The sequence below is a fragment of the Phaseolus vulgaris genome, chromosome 5 (assembly GCF_051622355.1).
Source record: "Phaseolus vulgaris cultivar YP4 chromosome 5, ASM5162235v1, whole genome shotgun sequence".
Classification (NCBI taxonomy): domain Eukaryota; kingdom Viridiplantae; phylum Streptophyta; class Magnoliopsida; order Fabales; family Fabaceae; genus Phaseolus; species Phaseolus vulgaris.
Window position 1 is genome coordinate 486,242 of NC_143502.1, and position 22,777 is coordinate 509,018.

The 22,777-nt window shown below is 31.8% G+C and overlaps 3 protein-coding genes across 7 annotated transcripts; 1 reads left to right on the forward strand and 2 right to left on the reverse strand.

Moving 5' to 3' along the window:
• Positions 1 to 258: 258 nt before the first annotated feature.
• Positions 259 to 2,236, reverse strand: LOC137834605 (berberine bridge enzyme-like 22). The gene has a single exon (XM_068642672.2). The coding sequence runs from the start codon at positions 2,135 to 2,137 to the stop codon at positions 548 to 550; it is 1,590 nt and encodes a 529-aa protein (XP_068498773.2). The 5' UTR covers positions 2,138 to 2,236; the 3' UTR covers positions 259 to 547.
• A 4,404-nt stretch (positions 2,237 to 6,640) lies between these two features.
• Positions 6,641 to 19,034, forward strand: THO1 (nuclear matrix protein-like protein). 5 transcript variants are annotated; one of them, XM_068642674.1, is made up of 22 exons: positions 6,641 to 7,025; positions 7,125 to 7,238; positions 7,625 to 7,708; positions 9,061 to 9,135; positions 9,364 to 9,454; positions 10,386 to 10,531; positions 10,640 to 10,711; positions 12,010 to 12,082; positions 12,222 to 12,287; positions 12,375 to 12,421; positions 13,111 to 13,182; positions 13,288 to 13,413; positions 13,515 to 13,580; positions 13,667 to 13,708; positions 14,595 to 14,711; positions 14,823 to 14,905; positions 15,577 to 15,643; positions 16,349 to 16,420; positions 16,603 to 16,653; positions 17,564 to 17,623; positions 17,710 to 17,859; positions 18,523 to 19,034. In XM_068642674.1, the coding sequence occupies exons 2-22, from the start codon at positions 7,236 to 7,238 to the stop codon at positions 18,772 to 18,774; spliced, it is 1,815 nt and encodes a 604-aa protein (XP_068498775.1). In that variant the 5' UTR covers positions 6,641 to 7,025; positions 7,125 to 7,235; the 3' UTR covers positions 18,775 to 19,034. The 5 variants fall into 5 exon arrangements, with proteins under 5 accessions (XP_068498775.1, XP_068498774.1, XP_068498776.1 ...); XM_068642673.1 differs by having other exon boundaries at positions 6,677 to 7,029; XM_068642675.1 differs by having other exon boundaries at positions 6,844 to 7,029; positions 7,175 to 7,238.
• A 1,063-nt stretch (positions 19,035 to 20,097) lies between these two features.
• On the reverse strand, positions 20,098 to 22,140 carry LOC137834608 (berberine bridge enzyme-like 22). Its single transcript, XM_068642678.2, is given in 2 exon segments — positions 20,098 to 21,127; positions 21,129 to 22,140. Coding segments are annotated over 2 exon segments (1,623 nt in total). The 5' UTR covers positions 22,061 to 22,140; the 3' UTR covers positions 20,098 to 20,436.
• Positions 22,141 to 22,777: the final 637 nt, after the last annotated feature.

Here is a 22,777-nt window from a genome sequence, read left to right on the forward strand (position 1 = left end):
TCAAACTTTAAAGCAGACAATATCTCAAATACGATGATTACACATTAGAATGCCCAGTTTTGTATTTTTTATTTCTTGTATAACCTTAGTGATTTCCTTATAAAATTTTCCTACCTCAGTTTCAATGTGATTTATAGTTTTATTGTATCAGAATGTGAACGTAGTAGCTTATCTTTGGTGTGGAGTTTTATGCAGGTAATGAGCAAGAAAAAGGAAATGAAGATATAAGAAAGGAACTAAACCCTGAAAACACACATCTTACTAAGGGAATTTAGACTAACATGATAGAAATTTAGGTAACTTTTTTTTAAAAATTTTGTTAGTTCTGATGTGATGTGTTACACCTTCATTCCCATTATGAAAATACATCATATGATCATATCCATTTTGGATTTGTATCCCTTTCTCTTAAATGCCTGCAAAAACAGGCTACCATTTAAGGTTTTGGGTATATAACAATCATACAAAGCAGAGATCAGCATGATATTGAAGTACAACACAATTGTTCTAGGTTCTCCCAATAATGTCATGATGTATGCACTTTATTTTAATAAGGATGGGAATTTAGAAGAGGAATACTTTGTTCATTCCTGAAAAAATTTTGGGGGTCAAACTTTGTCTTAATTTGTGCCAATCTTCTGAAGTTTCCCTTGAAGTACTTCTTGCCCCAAACACTAGCCTCTGAGTAGCTTGTGTTGTCATGCAGGTTTTTGCCTAAATCAAGATCCTTGTAGTTGAAATAGGCAGCTCTTGGAGATTTTGACACATAAGGAGTCATGTATCTGTAAATCATTTTAGCCCATTCTAGAGGTCCCTTGGATGCTTCCTTGCTATTCCCTTCCCAATTGACCAAGTATTGGATGTTGTACAAGTTGCCCTTCCTGTGGGGAAAAGGGGTTTCAGATTCTGAAATTTCATCCATTCTACCACCATAGGGTTCAAAGATCATTGTGGCCAGTTTTTCCTCCTCTAGAAGCCTTTTCCAAGCTCCTTCTAGACCAGATTTTGGTATTGGCTCCTTCACAAAGTCAGACTTGGCCTTGAAAGAGCTTTTAGGTGTGGTGGTTCTGTTGAGCAAGAGTTCTAGAGGAGCGTCTATGTTGAATCCAGCAATGAACATAACTGATTGAATCCAGTTCATTTCAGTGCAGTCTTTGGCCTGCAATCCCAGTTCAGGGAAACTCTCATTCATCAGTGGAATCAACCTGTCTACTCCTCCAAGGAAGAGAGAGTTGAAGGTTGCTCTGAATGGTTTTGACTTGTCACCACTATTTTGAGCTATCACTCTAAGGACAACATCCTCATGCAGCTCATGTGCAATGTATTGCCACCTGTGAATGAGATTTTTGACTCCTTCATCCACTGTTCTGTGAACATTGAACCCTGTAACAATAGGTGGAACTCTCACCAACCTGATCTTCCATGCAAGGATCACTCCAAAACTAGTAGCACTACCTCCTCTGATGGCCCAGAAAACATCTTCTCCCATTGACTTTCTATCATGAATCTTCCCATCTGCATCAATGATGTAAGCATCAACAACATGGTCAGCTGCAAGGCCATGCTTCCTCAACATGGTGCCCTGCCCCCCTCCACTGATATGCCCTCCTATCCCTATACTAGGACAGGTTCCTGCAGGGAATCCATGCACTTTGCTTTCCTTTGAAATTTTGTAGTAAAGTTCCCCTGCTGATGCTCCAGCCTGAACCCAGGCTGTTTCATCAGCAAGGTCAACTTCAATGGAACGGAGGTTGATGAGGTCAACCATGACAAAGGGTACCCTACAAAGATATGACAGCCCTTCATAATCATGGCCACCACTTCTCACTCTAATCTGCAAACCAAGTTCTTTGCTGCATCTAATAGCAGCTTGAATTTCTGATTCATGGAAAGGTGTCAGAATGAGAAGAGGCTTCCATGATGATGAATTCACCCATCTAGGATTTTGCTCCAATGCTTCCAACACTTGAGGATATTGGGAGGAGGATCTGGTGAAGATGATTTTCTCAATGGATTCAGAATTCTCATCAAGTTGAGTCATCAAGCATTGCTTGAACTTCTTCTCAACCAAGGTAGAAGCTGCAAATGGGATTGGAAGAAGCAGTAGCAGAAACACTGCTAGATAACTCATCTGCATGTTTTGTTCTGTACCTTTGGTTGATTGAGTTATGTTTCATAATTCACAGACATTTATAAGCACAAATATTTATGTGTAGTACATGTTCATATGAAAAGATAGAATATTGAAACAGATAATGCTGAAGTTATTTTGTGAACAAGCTGAAACAGTTGTTGAGTTTGACTTTGTTGTTTTTTCCACAATGGCTGCTGAAGAAGCAAAATATAAATACAATTAAAACCTTTAAAATTAAATCATTAAAAAGTATTTATAAAAAATTCAAAGATATATACTTGAAAAATAGGATTAAAAAGTAAGCAAAAATCAATATAAAATGTCAATGATTTTAAAATTGCACGCAATAACGAAAGTTTCCAATGACTCAAGATAGGGTCTGTTTGGATCTATTATTTTGATTTAAATGTGTTTTATTACTCTTTGACAAATTTTGGTAAGTTGAATTTTAGTTTTTTGAATTTAAAATTAATTAATTTAGTTCTTGTAATCTAGAAGGAGTTGTTTTACTCCGTTTATTTTAAATATCATTCAAAATTTCACTTTCATTGTTAACGAATTCTAAGCTATTTATATAACAGTTTATTTTCATTTTGTATTATAATAAAACTATTTTATGTTTGTGCATATAATTAAATCATGTTTATTTTCTAGTTACTGAAATAAAAAGAGTTAATTTTACATTTGAAGAATGAAAGCAAGTTTATTTTAAATATCAGTGTTCTGACTTTAAGTTTGTTTGGTAGAGTCAATTACTGTATTTGATGTATTGTTCGCTTTAAAGTTTGAAATTTTGTCACGATTTTGTTTAAAAAAAAATGTATTGAAAAATTAAAAAAGAAGATGTATATAAATTGTCATTGATTTCAATTTCTAAGCGATATGAAACTACATTAGATATATCTGTTTTGATTTATAAACGATGTAAGACTATATTGGATGTATCTTTCTAGGTGATGTGAGAGTATATTGGACGAACCGAAATAACTGGTAACAAAAATATAAATAAACCTAATTTTTAAAATTAAGCTTAATTATTTTAACATTTAAATGAGACAGTTTGTAATTGTATAGGAATATTTTTTAAGCCCTCTAATTGAGTCAATTTTTGTTTTTATGCCTCGTAATATTTTGTTTTGGTTCTTATAACTTGTAAACATTTTTGTTTTTAGTTTCTTCTGTGATAATGTTATAAGAATATTATAAGATTGTGTACGTGGTTGATAATGATGATAATATAATAAGGAAAAAAGACATTTTGAAATTAAACTAAGCAATAAAATAAAATAAACACTTAAATATTAATATACCTCTCATAGTTTCTCTTTTTTAATTGATTCAGAATTTGGAAAGAGATTATCTAAATTCTAAACACTTCAACTTTACCTTAAACTTAATGAGCAATGAAGGGTATTAATATCTTATTTTTCTTATTTACTTTTTTTATTAATTTATTAGATTGATACCCTTATCTTGCAGGGTAAAAAAAATTTAAATAAATAAAATGATATATAACACGCAATTATAAAATAAGTAATTAAATTAATAATATTAAAAAATTAAAATGTAACTAATAAAAACTTTAAAATATATTAAAAAAATTTCAAATATCTTAATAAATAATATTTGTGGCATAATTTGTACTACTTAAATCATTATAATTAGACAAAAGTATTTAAGAATATTCTTCAAACTAGGAGCTATAATAACTTTTTCTTTAAAATAAAAATAATGTTAATTTTCAACTCTATTAGGATAAACAGAATCAATCAAATAATAATAAAAAAACAAAATAGATGAGATATTTTTGTTGAATATTATTCAAAAACTTGCAAATTTTAAAACTGATTCACTGATATTTTTTTGTTGCAAATTGGTCCATTAGAGAGATTATTATTAAGTTTCATATTATTAGTAAGTTGTAAAACTTTGTAGTATGATAATAAATATCCAAAAAAAATTATAGTTAAATATTACCTTTAACCTCTTTAAACTAGTGACATAATTTGTTTCAAATCCCCTCCTTCTAGAATAACTACGTTCCACTAAACAATAGAGTATGATTAAACTATATTCATAACCATAAAATATTCATTAAGCATATATTATGAATTCTATACTATGTCCCACTAAATAATACATTAGGATTAAATTATGTTCATAACTATTGATTAGGAATAGTATTTTATGTTATAGAGTTTAGAATATATTTTAAAATTTAAAAAATATATTTGAAATTCTAAAATTTGGAATACAAAATTTTGTATTATGAATTATAGAGTTCAAAATTTTAGAATTTGGAAAAGGGAGAAGAGAGATCAATGAAGAAGATGATGAAAAAGATAAAGTTGTCATTTCACGTCTTTTATGGAGGTACATGAAGAAAGCATGGAGGTGTAGGAATAAATCAAAACTAGTCAATAATTGTACCAGTCGAAATTGGATGGTTTTCGGATATCTCGATATTCAGTATTAATCGACTGACATGCCTAAATGCATTAAGATTAAAGAATTATTAACAAGCTTAAGTCGTATGAAAAATGAAGTAATATGTCTTTAATCACAATTCACATACTAATATCGACCCAATAGTAACATGGTTCATCACAATGGTATAAATAGGTACAACAATCAAGATAAATGTATGTCATCATTATACATTTATTACACCAAATATCAAATTCTTACTTGAATATTGGAGCACATTTCACAGATGCCTTCACGACGAAGAGTCGAAATAGAGAATAAGAACAAAGAAATAAAACAAAGTCAGACCAAAATAAATAAATAAATTATTTAACCATCTCTCTGTCTCTTCATATATGAAAAATAATTAGACAAATTTTACTCTTAGTACAAAGATGAAAAATATTAAGATTCTATAACTTACTTATCATATGTATTACATTAAAATGTATTTTAAACCTTGAATAACTATACAATGACTTATATTATTTTCTCATAACCAAACTTTTCATCATCTATATTAATTCAATAATTGTGATAAAGAGTCGTCAAAATTGAACTCTTCTCTAATGAACCTTGCCTAAAGTTTGTGAAAAAATCAAATCAATTTTAGAAAATGAAATTGATGGATATATAATCTTATTGCATTGAGAAGTTTTTTATTTATTTATTTATTTCTACCGGATAAAATACTTGATATAAGTATTAATTTTGCAAGATCAAAAGTTAAAATAAGATTAAAGGTTAATCCAAAATAGTAAAAAAATATCCAAAAAATATCTTGTTGATAAGTACACCCTCTTAATTATAGATTTCTAAATAATGTTATTATATTATTTAAAGTTAGCAACAAATCTACATAATCATATATCCAAGTCATTACTATGACAAAGTCTAATTTGTTACAAATTCAAAATCTTATATAAAATATTTTTCACTACACCCTAATGGTCAACCCTCTCACCTTTCACATTCCAAAATCATTTAAGTATAAAAAAAAAATCATTGATACAATAATAGTTAGTCAAATACTTATGTTTTATTCCTGAATGGAAAAGATGACTAAATAAATAAATAAATAAATAAATAAATAAATAAATAAATAAATGTTTAGACTCAATTTTACTTTCAAACTTAAGAGCTTAGAAATTTGATTAAATTTTTATACTATCTTAAAATATACGATTTACATAATTTAAACAATAAAAATATTATTTAATAAATAATTGCAAAATTATAATTTTGTATAATTTAAACAAAAAAAAATTATTTTATGACTCGCTATGAAGAAGAAAAAGGGATAATAAAATGTTTGAACTTTTGGAGGAAGAGCAAAGTTTGAGCTCATATAATATTCTTGATTGATGTTACTATCAGAGTTTTAGACAATTTTAATCATTAATTTCTTTTCATAAGAAAAAAACTAGAAAACAAAGAAGGTGCATGAAAAACAATCACATTCAAACTTAAAAATCCACATTAATCAGTTATCAAGTTTTCAAATAATTTTTAATTAGAGTAGATTAACACTGATTTAACTAGTTTTTTTCTATTGTAATATTTAGTTAAATTAATATCAACCTAGTTAATATTAATATTTTTTTATTATTTTTAAAATTAGTATTGTTATAATATCTATTTCTAATATTTATCTAAATACACGTGGGTACGATCTACACATGATGATAATATTTTTAAGAAAACATTATTTGATAATTTTAAATATATATGTTGAATGAGTTTTTAAGAACATCTTTAACATAACATGTTATTTGAAGATTTTATGCTACTTTTAGGTAGGGTATTCCAATAAATATAACATTTTATTCAATTTTTTTTTCTAATAATAATTTTTACTTTAAGGTTTTAAGTATTTTTTTGTATGTCTTAAAATGAATTTTTTTTAATAGAAAAGAATTTAAAATATAACATTTTTTTTCTAGAAATCTTAAGAGCCCTTGTACTCTTTCTTTAGTACAAAATTTTATAAATAATAATAGATTTTATATTAGATGATCTAAATTTCATTTGATGATTTGTGGATGAACTTTTTGAAGAAATAATTGAATAAGTATAGACCAATTTATACAATCATATGAAAATTTATCTTTTTTTTTCTCAATCCCAATTCACTATGTTGAATTAAATCACTGAAAAATGATTCAAAATATATGAAAAATAAAAATGACTCAAAATTTAAATTTTCTTATCCAAATATAAACTTAATTTGAAGTTTGAGATTCAGCCCTTTGGGTGAGAACCAGACCCATGTTAAGGGTTTTTACTTGTGTGTTGTGATTCTACCTTGGTAGGAAGAACTTGGGTCACTTCGCTTGTGACTAAATCCGAACGACATCTCACAAAGAATTCATTTTTCAAATTCAGAGGTTTTGTGTGAAATTGGTTTTGCAGTTATACTCTTTATGTGAGTGAGTGCTTCCACCTTCCTCGTTCGATTTTCCAAGTTTTATTTGAATGGTATTTTTGTTTATTTATTCTATTTTTTATGTTACATTTTCTGCAGAATCACAATAGGGGTGTCGTGTTCCTGTAATTTTCCTTTTCTTTTCCCAGTTATTGTTGAAGTTTGGTGGTTCAGTAGAAAAATAAAGGAGACTTGTGTTCAAACTTCATCATGGTAAGCTTTTGTTTTTGTGTTTCTCACAAAGGTGCAATCTTTAAAGGGTAGAAGTCAAATCTGTGCACCCCTTTTTGTGTTCCGGGTGTTTGGTTCTCGAAGGGCATGATGAATTCGTTACATCCAATATGTTTCTATGGTTTAAATTGTGCTCTGTGTATTTTTTTTTAGTTGCTCGATCGTGTAATGCAACTGGGTGTTTTATTTATTGAATCTCATAGTTATTGTATCAAACTAGAAAGAAATTATGACTGAGCTACACTTCTGTTGAGTTTTTAAATTTTTTAATGTTGTTAGGTTTTTGTTTTTTCCCCAATAGTTGTTTTGTTTCTCTTTGTTTTCAATTTCATTGGTTGTGTCTTTTCTGCTTTTGTTGCTGTTCTTAGGAGGTATTCAAAAGGGCCATACTACAACCAGGGCCACCTGAGAATTTTGCTTTGAAGACAGTCCAAGAAGTAATAAAGCCTCAGGTATGTGTACTCTTTTGAAATTTAACTCATATCTCGTACTTCGTAATGAGAATTGTGGAACTTGTTTTGTAAAAGTTTAGATATGATAGTGCTTTTAGCTCTTTATTCTTGGAGTTACCTTGGAGGTGGTGGTGGTTAGTTATTAGAATTTGTATGCGTCTATTAGTCTGATTATTGCTTCTTTGGGTTCTCTCCGGGAGGGCAGTGATAGTGGTTAGGTGGGGTGATGCCTGAAAGGTACATAAGCTTTGAATTTAAGGAAAAGAGTGGAACGACTGTTGATTCATAGTAGTCAACCCCAAATAATGACATGGAGCAACCAACCCTAAAAATGCTATAGTGGGATAGTGGTATGACCACTATTTTGAACTGTGAACCTAAAACACAGATTTACACTAATCATGTAATATATGCTGAAAAATAAACAAAGAAATACCCAAAGTTAAAGAGAAGTTATTGTTGTTCCAACGTTTTAGAGAGATTGGAGACAGAGCAGAGAAGAAAGAAGTAGATACTTGGTTGAAATGGCAGTGGGTAGGCCACAAAAGTGGTTAAACAGCTGTAAATTCGTTGGAGAAGAGATGGATCTCTGTAAACTGGTTAGAATAGAGCCTGAATATACTAGATATTAGCCGGAAATGAGTTGCATGGAATGTGGTGAGCAGTGATGGAAATTGGTTGAGGAGTAAGTGTTCAACGGTGACTATGCTTGCAGTTGGAGGGATGTGTGAGCTAATGTAAGGGGAACTGGAAAAGGTCAACTTAAAGAACTTATGTGATTTTCCATTGTCAATTCCCCTGCTCCCTGGCCAAGCTTGAAACAACTCTCAGGTAGAGGCTAATTGAAAATAGAAGGCCACAAACAGCCCGGATGGCATCATTTAATCATGCTCTCTACCATCATAGACAGGCACAGTGTGACTCAGCTTCGAGGAGTGGGGTCATTCTGGGATGAGTACGATACCATGATAGTGTACTTACTATTAACTACTCCATGTTGATTGCAGAAGGGTTTTAGGTTATGTGCTATCTGTAGACTCAGTTTAAAATCTGAAGTAAGTTTCTTTTAGGTCCTATAATGAAATTTTTTGTAACACAAAAGAATTTAAAATATAACATTTTTTATTATTTTGGAGAACTTGAGAGTTCTTCTAGAAGAACTCATTCTTCATGGTGTAGATCTTATCTCTCCCTCTAGTTCAAAATCAGCTCTATGTTGACTTACATTGTCTATCTTATATTCCATTTCCATGACGTTTGCATGGTGACTGATTGATAATGCTGGCCTGAGGTTGCCTTTGTGGTAGTTTTCATGTGATTTTGCTAGCCGCTGATTCATTTGTGTGCAACAGAAACAAACGAAATTGGCCCAAGATGAGAACCAATTCCTAGAAAATATCTTGCGCATGCTGCTTCAGGAGTTTGTGGTATGTCTAACTGTTGGCCTTATTCATAATTCATCATATATCTTTTTTGTCTTTGTTGAATGTATAACAACAATCTAATTCTACAAAAACGAATTCCTTGTAAGAAATATAATTCAAGAATTGGGTCTATCTAATGCTGCTCTTGTTTCTTTTCCTTTCTCTGTATCATTATTGCCTTGGTTATGTCTGTTTATGATCTGAATTATTTTTCTTTTACCTATGCTTCAGTCCGCGGCAGTATCTGCTGAGAAAATAATGCAATTTGGGCAATCCATTGATTCTAACGAAACTACTCAGGGCCACATTCCTCGCCTTCTTGGTATGTGCACCATTTCACTTTTCAGAAAACATTCTTTTCCAGTTCTTTACATTCAATTGTTCTTATAATTTTGATGTAGTGTGTATTTTGCTCTTGTACAAGAAGTTTTATTCTTTGACTGGAGCATTTATAGGAATTTGTAAAGCACATATGCAATATAAATATTGGGAAAGTAAAAATGAAAGAAAATTATATGTAGAAATTATGGCCATAAACCAGGAAAGAAAACTTAGGACTAAGCATATTATTTGTTGTGTTACATGTATACAATTACGTATATGTAAAGCATGAGACTATTATTTCCACACAGACAGACACATTCAACAATATTAATGAATTTCATGCTAAAATAATTTGAGAAAAAAAAAGAAGACAATTTGTTTGATTGTTTATTCAAGTAGTTATTTTGTGCAGAGTGGTAGTTTGCCATCTGGAGCTTAGCATTAAATGTTTGCCATGGTAATCTTTGTGATTGGCATCCTTTATAACAACATCAAATTAATATTTTAAATTATAGCACATGTTAATGCCAACTTTATATGTACTCTTTTGCGCTTTTAAGTTTTTTTCTTTCTAGAATTAGAGATGATATATGTTTTAAGGGCAGGTTTATGTCATTTTGAAGTTAAATGGAGACAAAATTTGTTTCTCTTTGGTGTTCACACATGTTTATTTAAGGGTTTCATTATTTTAATTTGCAACGAGACTGGGAAAGCTGCAAAATTAACTAGTTTTAGGGGTTTCCTTTCTTTGTCTTTCTTTTTATCTTTCCCATTTCTGTTGTGGATTTCTCACCCTCTAACCAGCTCTGTATCGTTGAGAACCTGTTAGTTTGGTCTTTCCAGAAATGCTTAATGAGTTTCAGTTATGTTTTAATTGTATGCAAAGTTATGTGTTCCTCTCCTACTCATGCTGTGTGTTCACTTTTCAGATATTGTACTATATCTGTGTGAGAAAGAACACATTGAAGGTGGAATGATTTTTCAGCTGTTGGAAGACTTGACAGAAATGTCTACAATGAAAAACTGCAAAGATGTTTTTGGCTATATAGAGAGTAAACAAGATATATTAGGCAAAGTATATTTCTCAGTCGTTTTTAGCCCTTTGTGCTTGTGTATTAATTATTTATTGCATAAGTACCATATCATGATCTGTATTACTTTGGAACTGTTGTGTGACTTACAGCAAGAACTTTTTGCTCGAGGAAAACTCGTGATGCTGAGAACCTGCAATCAACTTCTTCGTCGTCTATCAAAGGTACATTTAGCACATGTACATGGTCTAATAAAAAAATAGCTGTAGTAAATTGTGAGCTCTTTGTTACAGATAAAAAAAAGTATTTTGATGTAAAATAATTTAGTGATTAGGTTTTGGAGATTTTAACAAAAGAGTAGAAGCTAATTTATTGTTGTTTACCATCATAAAAATCACTTAAAAGAATTGGTGAGTTTTATGAGAATCATTTTAGTTAGATTATAGATTCTTTTCAACTTCTAATTGTTTTGGGAAAACTTAAACAAACGTGTGAAGAACCTTTAAAAGTGAGTATTTTTTAAAAAAAAAGTGTTTTTTAGTAAAAAAGCTGTAACAAATGGATTTTATTAGTCCTGCTTCTTTTAGATTTATATTTCGACATCAAGTGTGCTTATTGTCTCTCCTATCTTCCTGCTTGCTTTCTTGTTTGTCGTTTATGTTCTCACCTCAGAGTGAACGGTGACATGTATTGTATGCATATTTGGGGGTATATGAGGACATTTGCTTGATGAATTTGTTATATTCATACCATCATATGCAGTATGCAATTTAAATCCTTGCAAGCAAAGGAATAGGATGATCATTTTGGAAAAAAAATTAAAACAGGGTGTCTTGGAAAAAAGAAATATCTATTTTGGAAACTGTTAGTTAACCTCTATACCAGGTTATTAAATCAGTTAGTTGTTAACCATTAACCCATTGGATTCTTTAAAAATTGAATATTGCTAATCGGTTCTAGACCGAGGCTCCCTCCAAAACAGGGTTTGGGGAGGTCATGCGAATATAAACCTTATTCATTTGTAACCATTTATTCCAGCTATGAAGTGGTTCAAGTGGGATTTCAACACGTTGTGTTGAAAGTAAAGTTATGCTTGAAGTTTGGTTTCCCTGCTTCCTTTTCTTTTCTCTCCAGCTTCCTTGCTTTTTGATAATATTCATAATTACCCTTCTTCTGACAGGATATTTTGCATAGTCAATTAACGAGATGATTTTGTTGCAAAGGTTTATTTGTTTGCTTTCAAGTTAAGGAACAAAATTACATGCTGTATGTTTCTTGCCTCTTGGACAGTTGATGTATTGACGTGTCCAAGGTTCTTTATTTCTCATTATTGTAAGCTGTCGCTATAGGATAAACTGTTCATTTCTTGGCTTTATAGTATTGAATAAGTATTGTTTTAAATAAGGTTTGCAGAGGATCTATATATCTGTGTGAAGGAATGACTGTATTTGGTTTTTCTTATTATGAATTAGATGTGTTTTTTTTTTTTTTTTTTTTTTTTTTTTTTTTTTTTATGTTATAGGCAAATGACGTGGTCTTTTGTGGAAGAATTCTCATGTTTTTAGCTCATTTCTTTCCGTTATCGGAGCGATCAGGTATAATTATATAAGCTAGGGGTGTACATAGGTTTTGTTGGTTTTCGACAAACCTAATGTAAGCCTATATTCACTTTTGGTGCCAATTTCCTTTTCTTGAGTCCTTTGTCACTTTGATGTTTTTGATAAACATTTGCAGCTTTAAATATCAAAGGTGTTTTTAACACATCAAATGAAACAAAATTTGAGAAAGAACCCTTGGAAGGTACATGTCATTGACAATTTTAATACCTTATTAATACAAGGTTGATTTTTCTTTCCAGCTAATAATTTATTTTTCCTCACTTTCCAGGCATATGCATAGATTTCAATTTTTATCAGACTTTTTGGGGTCTTCAGGTAGGTCTTCATTGAAATTTTAGTTCTTGAAGTTGGAAAACTGACCCTTTTCATTTTCCTGCATTGAAGCTTGTCTCGCTATTTCACAATTATTCTACTTGTTTTGCAATATCATATTTATAATATGTTTTATCATAAATAAAGTTAAATCATCAACTTATAAACTGCATTTACAACTTCCTTCTATCTAATCGTTGAGAGGAGACCTTTAATTCATATGCACTCTTCGTACCATATTTTGATACTTATCCCTTTGTGTCATCTGTAATGGGTATTTGTTGCACATTGAAAGGGACTGGATATGCATACATTTTTTTGTATTATTGCTGGTAGGAGAATTCCTGTTCTTATTTTTTTTGTTTTTGTTAGTTTCTTCAAAAAATTCTTTTATCTTGACAAAATCTGAAATTCCCGATGGTCCTTGTTTCTGTAAAACATACAAAATGGTTACTTCTTTGGGAAAGTACTTCGATAGTATTTTAGACAATCATATAATTAGTAGCTTGAAATCTATTTTGAAAAGTGAAACAAGTGGATGAAACACATTGTTTCCTCATGATCTTTAAATGGCAAAATTTCTAACGAATAGTTCTCATATTAAAGCCTGAGTATACCGTTTTGAGTACTTTTTATTTTGGAAAAAAGCTTAAAACATGTATGTTTGACCAGTCTTATTTTCTTTGATGTAGGAATTTTTTTCTAACCCTACTTCCATTAGTCATGCTCCGGTAAAGTGGCAGAAATTCACATCTAGTTTGTCGGTAAGGATTTGTTTCGTATTTTATTGTTTGTGTATGTGTATATGCAATTTTTTCTTGAATATGATATTGCTGCAGTTCTTGCTTTTTTACTTTGTTGGATAAAAGGTTGTATTAAATACATTTGAAGCACAACCTTTGAGTGATGAAGAAGGAGATGCTAATAATTTGGAGGAAGAGGCAGTTAATTTTAGTATAAAATATCTTACAAGCAGCAAACTAATGGGTCTAGAGGTAAGCAGTTTGACTGTTCAATTTTAGTTAACATGTTCTTGTTTTGACTCATCATCACATCTTTTTTTTTTGTTTCTTTTTGTTGGTGGAATGCTTAATAGTTAAAGGATCCAAGTTTTCGACGTCACGTTCTTGTACAGTGTCTTATATTGTTTGATTACTTGAAGGTAATACTTTTTAACAGATTAATTTCTTTGTGATGTATCAAACACAACCTATATTAGTTTATGGTTTAAACTTCATTTGCATTTAGGCCCCTGGAAAAGGTGACAAGGATTTGCCATCTGAAAACATGGTCAGTGCTGCCTACCTTGATTTCTTTAGATTATGGAATATACACAGTTGTGTATTTGCTATCATTGCCTTGTTGCTAGACATGATTTATACTGTTCCTCATAAATTACCATAACGGATTATATCTAGATTTATTTCTTGCTTTTATAATTTAAGGTTTGTCCTTCCTTGCTAGAATCCTACTGGCTATACATTTCACAGTTTTTCTTTTCTTTAACTTGGATTCTTTATCAAGTAAGAAAAAACACAAAATAGGAGCATTTGAATCGTCTGTGTGCTATTAAAGTGTACTAAAAGGGAAACAAAAAGAGAAAATTATTAATTTGAAAAAGGGAAAATCCAATCCCTATGCATATTATAAATATCTATAAATGTTTATAGACACAGTAATGGTTCCAAAACTCCCTTTAGATCTTTGAACTAGCATTTTAAAGCTTGAATAACATGTTCACCTTAGAAAGTGAAAGAAAATCAAAAGATAACTGAACAAAATTTTATTATAGAATCATGATCAGGATGTGATTAGCTTAACCATGCTGAGTTTATTTTCATTTTCTCTTTATATTTAGGTTTCAAGTTCGTATTAGTTTGCCATTTTGTATTCAAGCTCAATACGTAGTTTTCTTTGAAAGTAGCTGTATCGAGATGCAGTTAGCATTACTTATGTTTCAATTTCTTTTGGACATTAGTATCCTCCCGCATGTTATTAGATATAGAGTTGTCTGTCAAACAAACAATCTTGGGAGGAGGAACTTTCTTTTAGCTTGTTATTTGTTTAAACTGCTTGTCTCCTGTTAAATGTGTTGATAGAAACTGACGTTTTGATTGAAGCCAAATTGTTTACGTGTAATATAACCTTGGACTACATGTTTTCTCATTTAATTCAGAAAGAAGAGATCACATCATGCGAGGAACGGGTTAAAAAACTTCTTGAACTGACACCACCAAAAGGGTCAGAGTTTCTTCACAAAATTGAGCATATATTGGAACGAGAAAAGAATTGGGTAAGCATCTTCCTTTAACTCCTCCTCTGTATAAACATGTGCCTTTTATCACTAAACCTGAAGATTATGTTTAGTATTTAGCTTAATATAATCCCATTCTGTACTTTTTAGGTGTGGTGGAAACGTGATGGCTGCCTCCCATATGAAAAGCAACCTATAGAGAAGAAAGCAGTACCGGAGGGATCCAAGAAGCGGTATGGCTGTGGACAAAAAATGTTTGGCATGTGATAATGCTTTAAGATTATAGAATATAAATATTTTAGAATCTTGAAGAATATAAGAAAAAATATTTCCTTATTTTCTTAAGATCATTGTTTATGAATTAAATATTTGTTATCTATACATGGACGTTGCAGTAAACAACCAATTGAATGGCAGTGTAACTCTGTTTGGCTCGGCGATTACATGCAATATACACTCCCACTACTGATGGCATTTTCAATGTTGCTAGTTGAATGAAAGAAGTCCATAACACTTTTTTTTGTGGGAAAAAACACCCGTCAACGTTTACTTTAGAGCTGCCATGGAACTGAACTCTGTAAATCTTTAAAGGCCGTAGTTTAGAAACATAGGGCAATGTACATGTCAGTTTACAATATAATATACTTCTGGGTAGAGGATAAATAAATATATATTGCTCACAACAAAGAAAACCACTTCTGGGTAGGGGTGACAAGTGGACACAGGATACAACTAGGCTAAAATGGCAGGCATGTGAGATTCTTTTTATTTAGAAACAAAAATCTGACCATAAGCCACTGCAGATTTATTTATTAATTATTATTATTATGTTACTAATTTATGCTGATTCTTTTCACAATGCTATGATTGTCTTGCTTACCTTGTTCTGTCTTGCTATTTTCAGTAGGCCAAGATGGAGACTGGGTAATAAAGAACTATCTCAGTTGTGGAAATGGGCAGATCAAAATCCAGTAGGTTATTCTTTACAGAAATTGTGACTAGTTCTAGCATGCAATGCCTTTCTGTGGAAGTTGATGATTGTGGATGCTAAACGCTAGGGTTCTTTAGATATTGTCATGATATTCTGTACATTAAAATTAAAGTGGCCTTGCCCCTGGTAGTATGTTTTGAATTGGTCAGTCCATCACAATCTGTATAGATATTCCCCTTTTCTAATGATAATTCATTCAAGTCAAATCTAGCTGATGGAAATGAAGCATTTGTAGTATCATATATTTGAAGTTACAATAATGCATATAAAATCTTGTATCCCTGATTATATAGAGTCAACTCTTTGTTTCTATAATTATAACAACATTCCTTTTATATAGATAAACCTTTTATTTCTATAATTATAGCAACTATTATTAGATTATCTATGGATTAACATTGTTTTGTACTTAAATTGATTTGTTAGACATGCTTTATGTCTCATCTCAAGAAGCTATAATTTTGAGCATTTTATATTAAATTTGCTAGCCTGGGACTGGGTTGTTATGATATACTTTGGTCATTCCAAGTAAAATGAAAATCATAAAGTGAATTAGCTTTTGTCTTTGAATTTATGTTTTACTTGGTTTTCTTTTTCATGGTGAAAAGACATTTCTTTATTTCCATTCCATTGCTCATATTATATTGACTGATTCTTTTCTATTATCAAACTTTTGAATTACCAGAATGCTTTAACTGATCCTCAACGTGTTCAAACACCTTCAATTATGGAGTACTGGAAACCCTTGGCTGATGATGTAAGCTTGCATATTCTTCTGCAATGAGCATCTTGATTTTCCCTTCCTTCCTTCAAGACCCCTGTTATTTCCTGACTAGTTGTTATGAATTTTCCCCATAATGATGTTTAGTTCCTATCCTCCCCTCCACCCCTTACCATTTTACTGAATATTAAAATTCTTTTGCATTTTTGAAATTACAGATGGACCCCTCTGCTGGAATAGAAGCTGAATATCATCACAAGAATAACAGGGTAATCCTCTAATTAAAATTTTATTTTGGATGGAAAAAGAAGTTTTATTTAAGAAAAAGAAAGAAAGTAGAAATTTGAGAATTAGATATCCTGAAAAACTTCAACAATAAAAAGTGACAAAGAACAAGGAGATTAATAATGCTGCTAGACTGCCTTTTTCTCCATTTTAGAGATGAAAAGTCCATTGACAATTGAAACAGACATGGGCAGAATAGATGACAGCAAAAAATAAGCCTGTTCAAAACTACTTAATACTTATTTTACAAAAGACATGTTTGGTTGCTATTCATTGCTTCAAAGGTTTTTAAATATCTCTTCAAATTTTCATCTGTAAAGTAACTTGGACCCAGTTGCAAATCGTTTACATTAGTCATATTCGTTCTGTTAAGTTGTATTGCTTGGAAAGCATTAAAAAAATGCAAATAAACAGAGTAAGGAGTGCTCTCTGGTAAAAGAATATCGAAGAAAGAGTAAAGAAAAGCCAATGGAAAAACAGGAAATTAAAACCTTCAAAGATTAAAGTCATCCTTGTGAAACTCCCTTTGATCACAAGAGGGGCACCGCAACAGCATCCCTATGTTATAGTGAGTCTGAAAAGAAACATTTTTCATTAAAAAATATGGGTATTTTGTTGTGTTGGAAATCTCACGTCGACTAGAGATAAGGTCAATACATAGTATGCAAGTGGGTGCAAACCTCACTTTACAAGCCGGTTTTGTAAGGTTGACTAAAGTTTAAAGTCCATTTCTTAAGATTTTGTAACAAAAGTCTCAAAACATCTGCATACAACAGAATAAAATTTGAACAGAAGAATTCTTTCAAATTTTGTTGGTGCACATTTATTGTCTGATGGCTTTAGCCTTCAACTTGAAGATATACATCTTAAAATCTATTTTTCTTTTCAATTCAGGTTTATTGTTGGAAAGGTCTTCGGCTTGCAGCACGACAAGACTTGGAGGGGTTTTCTAAGGTAACATAATAGCGATTTTTCTAATCTGCAATTTAGTATGTTTATTATTTTTAGACTGTGTGAAAGTTAATTGATTTTGGTTGCAGTTTACTGATCATGGCATTGAAGGGGTTGTCCCACTAGAGCTTTTGCCACCTGATGTTCGATCTAAGTACCAAGCTAAACCAAATGACAGAAGTAAACGTAGCAAAAAGGAAGAAACAAAAGGCTCTGCGCATCAAGTTGAGGAAAATCAGGTTTCTTGATTAAGATCCACCTTCTATTTTTCTTTATTTATTACATCAGCTCAAGAGCCTTTTTATAGAGTACTGTAGAATTTGGTAGTTCCAATTGTTGCTCGTTGGTTGTGTTGCTGTATTTCTTTCTAGTTCAACTAATATATTTAAGGTGAGCTGGCAATTGGGATTAATGCATTAGGAATTAAGCATATTCTAAGCTGTTGATTTTCTTGTGTCACATAAAAGCCTTTTTGAAAGGACTAGTGACAAAACATGTCCTGGAGGATGGTACTGCTCTAACATCATGTTGAGAAGAGAGAAACTAAGAACGAATATACTGTTTGATTGCTTTTATTTAAAAGGTTTTATTTGTAACAAGCTTAAAGTTCAGGAGGAGTGTTAGAATATATGAAAATATAAAAGAGAAATTATTGTATCTTACATTATTCTTTAGGATTTGTTTCCTTATTTAGTTAGGATCATAATTAGTATAATAAATAAGGGTCAGTGTTCTGTTTTATTAACATATCAAATACACCAAAACATTGTAACACATCATTTTGTAGTCTCAATTCTTCTCGTTTTGTCTTTATTTTGCATCTGTAGTGACGAATCCAATGCTTAAAATGAGTTCCTGAAATCACTTTAGCTCATATCTTTTGTTCTCTCTTAAAATAATAGATTGCCACAACTGCTACTGAGTTGGATGGGGATGGCATTCGAACAGATACCACAGCAACACCTATGGAATTTGATGGTGCCAGTGTCCCTGGTACTCAAGGTGGAACCCCAACACCTGAAGAACTTCATAAGCATAGCTCAGACACTGATGTAGGACAGGAAGCAGGCCAATTGGAAGCAGAAGCCGAAGTCGAGGCTGGAATCATAGATGGCGAGACAGATGCAGATGTTGATTTAGATACTGTTGGCTGAGGCTAAGCAAGTTTGCAGGTCGACATGTTAAGGATGATGAACATTTTGAATGAATGTTGGCATCATGTGTTTTTGGACAAAGATAGATACAACATTAACCAGCAGGTCAAGTTAAAGACACTTGCTGTTTTAATTCTTTGATAGCAGGAAGGAGATTATGTGGACTTTTGGTATGAATATCATTTGAAAATGGTTCTTTCAATGAATGACTCCATGATTCAAAAGAGGAATGAAATACACTAAATCTGAGTTTTTCCTTAGTGTTTTCTGTGCAATCAACTCTTGAAACTGGCTTTATTAATATCAAACACCAAATTGTAGGATGTGAATAATAAACTTGAGACTAGACTCCTGAGGTGAGGTGTGAAAAGTGAGACAGTAAAAATATATCTATCTATAATTGGTTGGAATTAAAATGCTTTATGAATTTTACTCAAAATTGATGGTATATATGTGTGTATGTGTGTGTATCAATAGAGAACAATCTCGAGCAAAGGGTAATCCAAGACCTTACTCAATGGTTAAGTTGACAATTGTTTACCCACCAAACAATTTACATATAATGCTTGCATGTTCAAACAATGTACATATAAGTCTTCCAATGTTAAGGTAGGGCATTTTCATGTTGGTACAATGAGAATAACTTCATTCCTTTATTCCTTGGTTGCAATATGAAAACAATTATAAGTTCTAAGTATGGTAACTTTTAATATGAATAGTAATATAATATTCATTCCGAGTGGTGGGAATGACACCTTCAGTTTTATATAAACATGTGTAGGGTAAAAATGGCCCTTCCTTTCCATCATTTCAAATCACTCCAAATACATAAATGAATTCCTGAAGTGATGACTGCTCATGCATGCCATCATCATCCCTGCTGCATTATTCAAATGGATCTAAAACCTTAGCAGGGAGCCTTGAAAGCAGATAATTTATTTGCAGCCAAAAATTAAATAAAAGATATCCTTAATGTTTTTTCCATGTGGTGAAGATTAAATAAAAGAATTAATTAGTGGGAGAAATGGTTTATGCAAACATGAAAAAGTACAGAGTTCAATTATCAACACAATCGACTATTACTAGAGGATTATTAGTAAAGCTGATCAATTATTTGTGAACTAAGTCAAATTCAGTTTTGATTCAGATAATCGATTATCAACTTAACTTAATCAATTATAAGTTCATAAACAATAAAAGACTATTTTTTTCTCAAGAATTTCTTAAGGATTGATTCATGCTTTACAATCATAGTAAAATAATGAACATTAGAGACTGAAATCATAAACAAGATACAAAATATATCAAAACATCATTCCAATATGCTTGTCAACATATCGCACCATAGTCTGATGCCCATAGTCTAGCATTAATATGATAATAGGAATTACACCGTCCTTTTGACAGAGAGTTCATAAGCATTGCAAAACATGTGCAATATATATTTTGCATTCTTATGAGATTTTGTTACTTCATGACATTACACAAGTCTACACCCATTATGAAAACACATCTTATCCATTTTGAATTTGCATCCCCTACCTTTGAAATGTTTGCAAAAGCAGCATACAATTCCAGATTGGGTTATTAGCAATGACACAAAGCAGAAAAATGAACATAACAGTGATGCACTACAAAATGTTTAAGGCGCTTCCCATAATGTCACTCCCTTGAATAATGATCGGAACTTAGGAGAGGAATACTCTGTTCATTCCTGAAAAAATTTTGGGGGTCAAACTTTGTCTTAATTTGTGCCAATCTCTTGAAGTTTCCCTTAAAGTACTTCTTGCCCCAAACACTAGCTTCTAAATAGCTTGTGTTGTGAGGCTTGTTTTTTCCCAAATCAAGATCCTTGTAGTTGAAATAGGCAGCTCTAGGAGATTTTGAGACATAAGGAGTCATGTATCTATAAATCATTTTGGCCCAATGTAGATGCCTCTTGGATTCTTCCATGCTATTCACTTCCCACTTCACCAAGTACTGTATGTTGTATAAGTTTCCCTTTCTGTGGGGAAATGGGATTTCAGATTCTGAAATTTCATTCATTCTACCACCATATGGTTCCATTATCAGCATTGCTAATGTATCTTCCTCTACAACCACTTTCCAAGCTCCTTCTAGACCAGTTTTTGGTATTGGCTCCTTTACAAAGTCAGACTTGGCCTTGAAAGAGCTTTTAAATGTGGTAGTTCTGTTGAGCAAGAGCTCTAGAGGGTCGTCTTTGTTGAATCCAGCAATGAACATAACTGATTGAATCCAGTTCATTTCAGTGCAGTCTTTGGCCTGCAATCCCAGTTCAGGGAAACTCTCATTCATCAGTGGAATCAACTTGTCTATTCCTCCAAGGAAGAGAGTTGAAGGTTGCTTTAAATGTCTTTGATTTGTCACCACTATTTTGAGCAACTATTCTGATGAAAAGATCCTCATGCAATTCAGGTGCTGTGTATTGCCACCTGTGAATGAGATTGTTGGCTCCTTCCTCCAATGTTCTTTCAACGTTGAACACTGTAACAATAGGTGGAACTCTAACCAAACTGACCTTCCATGCAAGGATGACTCCAAAACTAGTAGCACTACCTCCTCTAATGGCCCAGAAAACATCTTCTCCCATTGATTTTCTATCATGAATCTTCCCATCTGCATCAATGAGGTAAGCATCAACAACATGGTCTGCTGCCAGGCCATGCTTCCTCATTATGGTACCTTGTCCCCCTCCACTGATATGCCCACCTATCCCTATACTTGGACAGGTGCCTGCAGGGAATCCATGCACTTTGCTTTCCTTTGAAATTTTGTAGTAAAGTTCACCTAATGATGCCCCAGCCTGAACCCAAGCTGTTTCATCAGCAAGGTTAACTTCAATGGAACGGATGTTGATAAGTTCAACCATGACAAATGGAGCCTTAGTAAGGTATGATAGCCCTTCATAATCATGGCCACCACTTCTGACTCTGAGCTGCAACCCATGTTCTTTGCTGCATTGAATGGCTGCTTGAATTTCTGATTCATGGAAAGGTGTTAGAATGAGAAGAGGCTTCCTCGATGAATTCACCCATCTAGGATTTTGTTCCAATGCTTCCAACACTTGGGGATATTGGGAGGAGGATTTGGTGAAGATTATTTTTTCAATGGATTCAGAATTCTCATCAAGTTGGGTTATCAAGCATTCCTTGAACTTCTTCTCAACCAAGGTAGAAGCTGCACATGAGATTGGAAGAAGCAGTATCAGAAACACTGCTAGATAACTCATCTGCATGTTTTCTTCTCTACCTTTGGTGTGTTTCATTATTCAGGCACATTTATACACATACATATGTGTAAACATGTTCACATGAAAAGGTAGAATATTGAAGTAGAGAACATGCAGAAGCTATTTTGTCAACAAGCTGAAACATATTTTGATTTGAATTTTCTAAGGCATTTGATTTTCCAGAATTGCTGCTCAAGAAATTGAGCCTGAATAAAATACTGGTTATTATAATTAATCTCTGGTTTTTATAATTATTTGCTAATGTACTTTGGATATGTGTTTAGTATTAATTAGTGAATATGATAATGTATTTAAAGCTTTATTATTTGATAATGGCTGCTAATCTGGTTTGGTTAATATTTATAAATAAAAAGTCAAATCAATCATCAATGCAAATATATGACTGTCGACAAAAAGATCTAAAGTAATATATTTTTTCTCCAACTAGCTCAATTTTAATTACTTCAAACCTTTTATTTTATATTTGAATTTCAACTATTTATATTTTAAAATTAATTAATTTCAATTACTTCTCAAGTTTAGCTTGTTTTTCAGCAAATATTAACTCCTCATATTTTTCACTCATTTTTTTAAATTATTTATCTCTATTGATATTATAATTTTAGGTGCCTTTTCTATTTTTTTTTAAATGTAGCTAAATAGAAATTTTTCAATGTATTTAATAATACTACTAAATTAGCTACTAACTTATAATTACCTTATAGTATAATTCTATCTTCATAATATTTGATA